The sequence below is a fragment of the Priapulus caudatus genome, unplaced genomic scaffold, assembly GCF_000485595.1.
Source record: "Priapulus caudatus unplaced genomic scaffold, Priapulus_caudatus-5.0.1 Scaffold219, whole genome shotgun sequence".
NCBI classification, from domain to species: domain Eukaryota; kingdom Metazoa; phylum Priapulida; class Priapulimorpha; order Priapulimorphida; family Priapulidae; genus Priapulus; species Priapulus caudatus.
This window is the reverse complement of record NW_014577280.1, coordinates 259,495-266,781: the sequence shown is the minus strand read 5'-3', so window position 1 is coordinate 266,781 and position 7,287 is coordinate 259,495. Positions and strand designations below refer to the sequence as shown.

The window sequence follows — 7,287 nt, the reverse complement described above, 5'->3', positions numbered from 1 at the left end:
CTATAGCATGGTTTGGCTGACGCATATCGACGCATAGGCGCACTTCATCGGGATTCTTCGGTTTTGGCGCAACAACTACTGGCGTAACCCACGGGGTTGGACCATCTACTTTCTCTATGATGTCCAATTCTTCCAACCTTTTCACCTCTTTCTCTAACTTCTCACGCGTATGATACGGGATTCTACGATGGGGCTGGGCCACAGGGCTGACATCTTCCCTGACATGTAACTTTACTTGGTAGCCCTTCATTCTACCGACACCACTGAACAACTCGGGATGAGACTGGATATACTTATCCACCGGCCCCCCTGACTCAACTTGACTGACACTTCCGGGTTTTATTATCTTCAGCAACCCAAGCTTCTGAGAAGCCTCACAGCTCAGAAGCGACGTCTGGCCGTGCTTTGCAACATATATCTTTTCAGTGACACTTTCACCGTTGCTCGACAGCTCTGAATCAAACACACCAATAACATTCAACTTGTTCTTTCCATACGCATTCACAGTTCTGTCACTGTCTCTCAGTTTCGGGCGGGGCGACAGCAGCTCGAATGTCCCTTCACTCATCATTGTGCATGACGCTCCTGTGTCCGCAACCATTGAAACTGGCACACCGTTCACACTAACACTGAACACGGGTTTCCGAACTACGCTCTCGGATTCACATTTGAACACATACTCCTCATGCTGGTCAGGGGCAGCACTAACATGTTTCACGTTTTCACTCGGGTTCCCTTTTGCTCTACACCACTTGGCAAAATGCCCAACTCTACCACACTTCCTACACTCAACACCATTCGCTGGGCACACACCGCCTTCGTGTGGGAATTCAAATCTTCCACATCTGTAGCACTGCAATTTTCTTCGCTGACTCGGCGCGGCACTCGTCGCGGCACCTGATGCGGCTGGCACAGCACTCCTCTTCTGGTATGTTTGACGCGGGCGTACGGCCTGGACGTCTTCTTCTTCTTCCGCGTCCTCGGCGACAACGGCATTCGCACCCTCTCTCGACTTCAGCATACCCGCGGCTTGCTTCGACGCAACCTCTTCTAGTCGACCCTGGCTGAGAAGAGACTTTAACAAAATGTCTCCTTCTGTGAGGCCTTTCCTTCTCACCTTCGCGGAGCTGCATCCGGAAATCAACTGAGACTTGATCTCGGACTCGACACTGCCCTCTGGGAACCTGCATAGCTCGGCTGCTTGCCTGAGCTTTGTGTGGAAGCAGTCTATGCTTTCACCATCAGCCTGTACGAGGCGACGGAAAAGAAATTTTTGGTATTCAACGTTGATTTCTGGAGCAAACTTCTCACTCAGGCTCTTCTTTGCCTCTGCGTAGCTCTTGCCGGTCTCTTCCAGCGTACAGAACACGTCGTACGCGCGGTTGCCTATTGTGTGCAAGAGTATCGCCCTCCTCTGTTTGTCTGACTCAATCCCCATTGCTTCCAGGTAGATGTCGAGACGCTTGATCCATTTCTCCCAACGCTGGGCTGTGGACTGAGGATCATTGTCCACATCAAATGGGGGTGGGGGGATGAGACTTGGAATTGTCATGACAGATGACAACTTGTGGAGCCCACACACTTGACTGTCACTTACACACAAGACTAACAGTAACAGTAACAGTAACACACCGGCAGTGACACTGACAGTCACAACAGTTCATCTGGGAAACCTGTTAGAAAGGGTTAGTTCAACACTTGAGCAAGTGGCAATCATCAACACGAGAGCGCACTTGGAGTTCCTGACTCACTGAGGCTGAGCACATGGTTTCAAGCATTGACATTGAAATTGTTGCGATCGGCAGCATGGGTTCAACTCAACTGTCCATTTCCAGTCGACACTGGGCTCTCACAGGGACATCCTTGGTGTAGAAGGTGAACAACCGACTACTCTACTTCGCGCATCCTCGTCGCCAGTTGTCGTGATCTGTGGTCACGACTATTGTGAATTTATATCAGAAACTTATCAAACAGATTAACACACGTTTATGCCGGAACAGGAACTAACTTTATTCAGATAAGATAACGCCACAGATGGCGCTCTGGTAGACATGCGAGTGGCGCCGCCCAGTGGGGCGCAGCAGTACTAGTAGTCACAGGCTACTACAGCTCTCTCTGATACCGATTGCTGCAGTTGCAACACCGCAGGAGAGCGGCGTTGTGATGGATTTGCGAATAAAATGAGCAGAGAACAGTGCGTTGCTCAATGTACTTGTACCATCCCTGAACTGGTTTCTGGAACCGTCATGGCCGGCGGCGTTGCATTGTGGGTAATTTGAAAATTCGCGGAGCCCTCTATATAGTGCCCTCTCTACACAACAACGCGTACACCGCCAATGGGTAACAACCACATAGGTAAACCACCGTCCATAAGTGCCGGTGGCTGTTACATATAGTGCCCTCTACACAGGCACTTGAAGCGTTTCAGTAAAATATAATGCTCATAAATATATAGACTGATACATAAACTGACACATAAATATAAAACTATATATTTATGTGTCAGTGTGCAGCAGCTAGCGTGCGGAAGCCAGCGTGCGTTGCAGATAAGCATTTGGACGGCATTTGCAGGAAATTGTCGGCAATAATAGGTGAAAGAGAGTTGAGAAACATTAAGACTTTGGTAGTAAATAGATTTCGTATTTATTTAGCATTATATTTTATTGAAACGCTCCAAGTGCCTGTGGCCCTCTACATAACAACGACGTACACCGTCCATATAGGGGCAGGTGGTTATTATATAGTGCCGTCTCTACATAACAAACAATCACAATTTACACCGTCCATATAGGTGTTGGCGGTTATTGTTCTATACTGCTCTCTCGATCTACATAACAACGCCCCACCCGCCCACAGGTGCGGTTTATGTTATATAGTGCCCTCCTACAACTTCCTGATACGACCGGTATTGGGGGATCTGAATCTCTTATCCAATAACTGCAAGGGTATGCATATGCAGTTAAATATTGATGCAAAACTGAATTGGGAATGAAAAGCAGTTGACATTTTTACAACATGCAGTTTTCCTGACCATTGTTAATTCTATACACATTTACTGATTGTAATTTACTTAATTTGTTTTAATTCTGTACTTTACTATTTGTCTTCTCTTGCGACGAGAGTAACAATTGTAATAGAAGTTAGGTTAGCAGCTTATAAGTTAGGTACGTGTATTTATAATTTAACAAATTTGAGCTCAATTTATGTCTTCTGCCGATGAACGTATACGTACGTACTAAACGAATGTGGTCAGATGTAGCTGTACGTCTTTATGACCCAAGTTTATGGATTTGTTTACGTTATTTAAGAGAAAATAAAAAGAAACCTGAGATGGAGTTAAACATTGCACTTTTGCTAATATATATCGAGTCTTTACCACGTATATGACTTACTTTTTTTCTATATATGCAAACATATATATATATTTATATCAGGAGTAGATAATAGGGTCTACTATTTATATATTAATGCCTGTTGTTGGGGGCACTATGCTCTCATAGTGTTGCTGAGGGAAGGTGTAGTGCCCGAGCGGTAGCGAGGGCACTATTCATTCACAAAGCAACACTATGACAGCATAGTGACCCCAACAACAGGCATTAATGTTTTTAGTGCATCACATGACTTTGCAATCTACTTGGCAAATATGAAGTGAATAAGACAAAGTTTCTTAAACGAACAATTTCAATTTGTATTAAACTGTCTACGTCACGAATTCTAGCACCAGCAAGTAGTATATTTGTGTGTCATTTGTACAAAATAAAATGTATGAAAATACAATTAGTGTTTCTGTTTACTTGTCATGCTTATATACCTTCTTTATATTCCCTAATTTGCCGGTGCATTCGATGTAACAAAACGCTCGACACAAACACAATCGCCATTAATTTGAAACTCTGGCGTGGCGCCCAGACGCAGGAGATTCGTGACGTGAATACAATGCGTTATATAACAATGCGTCGCGCAAGCAATAGTGCCCGCTCAGGCGGGCACTATTGCTTCATAGTACCTGCGACGTTTTCCAATGGAATTTCAACGATTTATCACGTAATGCACTAATAGGGCCTATTATCTACCCCTGATATATATATATATCAGGGGCGGCGCCAGGGTATTTTGATAGGGGGGGGCGAAACGGCACGCAAGCGCCGTTCGCGTGATTTTTTTTCCCTAGGATAATCAAGAACATAGGGCTCTAGTGAGCGCTGCCATTGGTTAAGTTTGTTTCGTCGCTCAATGACGTCACAGTGTCGTAATATTCATGCCACATCCATAATCCATAATTCCAATAATCCTGAATAGCCGAACGCGTAGAGAACGAACGTCACGGATGAAAGGTCGTGGCATCGAGTCGCATACGTTTTTTAATTATTTTCCTGTTTTCTGTATTTTTCTATCTTTATCCATGGATTTAACTTCTTTTTTTCCAATTAACGCAAATATTTACATGATTTATTTACAACAATTTAATAACAACAAATAGTTTTTACAACAATTAAAAATGTTATTTTATTTTAATTTTTTTAATAGGGTTAGGGTTAGGGTTAGGTTACAATGCACCATAAAACAGGAGTTTGAGGCATGTGATTTGTATCAACCAATGGCAGCGCTCACTAAAGCCCTATGTTCTTGATTATCTTAGGGAAAAAAATCACGCGCGCCGTTCGTCGCGCTTGTTCGACGCAGGGGGGTGTCTTTTGTTTGGAAAAAGTTGGAATTTTTTGAAAAATGCAGCAGAAATGGTGCGATTTGGTGCATACTTTTAAGCAAATTTCCCGATAAAAACTGTTAATGTTCAACTTAAGTTAACACCTTCAAGTGGGCCTACCTTTCCACCGGGAAACAGCATCATCGACAAATGATGGTCCCACCTTGGGACTCCCAAGGAAATAACACATTGACATCGATTATCAAATTAAGCACAGGTTTTATATGGATTGAATTTCGACACTTAATTTTTCGACTTTTCGATGAAAGTTGTCCAGCTTGTAGGCTACATATCACTCATTTTTTGTGGTGGCATCATACGCAATTCTTCTTTCCCTTTTCTTGTAAATGATGGGGGGGCAACCCCCCCATCATTTGCAAGAAAATGATAGGGGGCGACCCCCCTAATCCTATAATCCTAAAATTATGTAATTATAATACCGGTACATAAGAATATCTTCATAATCTTCTTTTTCGGAACTTTTATTAAAAAATTCTCGTCAATATGCAAATGAGGCACGATCGTTTGCTCGCCCCACGCAGACCGTTGGGATTTTTTTTTCTAGGTCAATCAACAACATAGGGCTCTAGTGAGCGTTGCTATTTGTTGAGCTTGTTTCGTCGCTCAATGACGTCACAGCGTCGTCATATTCATAGCACATCCAAAATTCACCATCCATAATTATGGAAGCCCTGAAACGACATCCGACTTTTTGAGTTTTCGAGTTTCCGAGATTCTTCTGCGCATACACCAGAGACAATAGAACACTGTCACGGTTAGCGTCATAAATTAACTTGCAAACGCCACCGCCAGATGGCGCTACGCGGTCTATCGGAGTGGGTGTTGCTAACCCAGGGGCGTGGAGGGAGGTCACGTGATAACGTTGACGATGACGTTAATCCTAACGGTAACCCTCAATCCAACACCGCCAACACTAACACTCACACTAAATATATATGTGTCGCCGCGCCATATATAGGCATTGTTATCCACAAAAATTAATCTATGGTGTGGGGACAGATATCATGATGCAAAAACCCTAACCCTAACCCTAATCCTAACCCTAACCCTAAGCCTAACCCTAATCCTAACCCTAACCCTAATCCTAACCCTAACCCTAACCCTAACCCTAACCCTAACCCTAACCCTAACCCTAACCCTGACCCTAACCCTAACCCTAACACTATCCCAACACTAGTGCTGCCACATTGCGGTCACCTCCCTCCACGCCCGTGGGATAGCATTACCCCTATCGGAGTAGGGACCCTATATCGGAGTTTCGGGCGTATCAGTGGAACATCGTCAGCACTCACGTAGTTTTGGTACAGGGTAGCGAAGGAGCAGTGTAGGGAGGGGGAGGGGAAAGGAGGGGGAGGGAGGAGGAAGTTTAGAGTAGTACTAGTAGGTGGAGTAGGGAGAAGCTAGTGAAGTATGAGGAAGGGGAGAAGGGAGAAGCTGGTGAATGAGGAGGGGGAGAAGCTGGTGGAGAAGGAGGAGGGGAAGAAGCTGGTGGAGAATGAAGAAGGGGAGAAGGGAGAAGCTGGTGGAGGAGGAAGGGGAGAAGGAAGAAGGTGGTGGAGGAGGAAGGGGAGAAGCTGGTGGAGAAGGAGGAAGGGGAGAAGGGAGAAGCTGGTGGAGAAAAGAGAAGCTGGTGGAGGAGGAAGGGGAGAAGGGAGAATGTGGTGGAAGAGGGGGAGAAGCTGGTGGAGAATGTGGTGGAAGAGGGGGAGAAGCTGGTGGAGAAGGAAGAAGGGGAGAAGCTGGTGGAGAAGGAGGAAGGAGAAAAGGAGGGGAGAATGGAGCTGCTCCAGCTTCTCCTTTCTCCACCAGCTTCTCCCTTGTCCCCTTCCTCATTCTCCACCAGCTTCTCCCCCTCCTCATTCTCCACCAGCTTCTCCCCTTCCTCCTTCTCAACCAGATTCTCCCTTCTCCCCCTTCTCCTCCACCAGCTTCCTTCTCCCCCTCCTTCTCCCCTTCCTCCTTCTCCACCAGCTTCTCCTCCTCTCCCTACTCCACCTACTAGTACTACTCTAAACTTCCTCCACCCTCCCCCTCTCTTCCCCCTCCCCCTCCCTACACTGCTCCTTCAATACCCTGTAGCAGAACTACGAGAGGTGCTGACGATGTTCCACTGATTCGCCCGAAACGCCGATAGACCGCGTAGCGCCATCTGGCGGTGGCGTTTGCAAGTTAATTTACGATGCTAAACCTGATGTTTAGTCTCTGGTGTATGCGCAGAAGAAACTCGGAAACTCAGAAACTCAGAAACTCGGAAACTCAAAAAGTCGGATGTCGTTTCAGGTCTTCCATATTATGGCAATTAATATCCCTCAATAAACCACTTCGTAGTTACGCATTGAGCATGCGCGAGATTCTGGCGTGAACTTTTGCCAAAGGTCAATTGTACATAAAACGCTTGCTGGGTCTCCGTGGCGTGTGATAGCAAGTGGAACCGTACGTACTGTATTTGTCTAAGTTGGAAATAACATCACATTTAACTAAGATTTGCCTAATATAGAATACGTGTAAACTTCATTGATACATGTAGAACAAATACATGTTATTTGTTCAATTTTGTTGTA

The 7,287-nt window shown here is 45.4% G+C and overlaps 1 protein-coding gene across 1 annotated transcript in view; it reads right to left on the bottom strand.

Moving 5' to 3' along the window:
* The window catches only part of LOC106807502, a 4,758-nt gene extending 3,206 nt beyond the window's left edge, over positions 1 to 1,552 (bottom strand). The window contains exon 1 of the mRNA XM_014809843.1: positions 44 to 1,552. Within this exon, the coding sequence (XP_014665329.1) occupies positions 44 to 1,552 (1,509 nt within the window). The remainder of the gene's footprint in view (positions 1 to 43) is intronic.
* Positions 1,553 to 7,287: the final 5,735 nt, after the last annotated feature.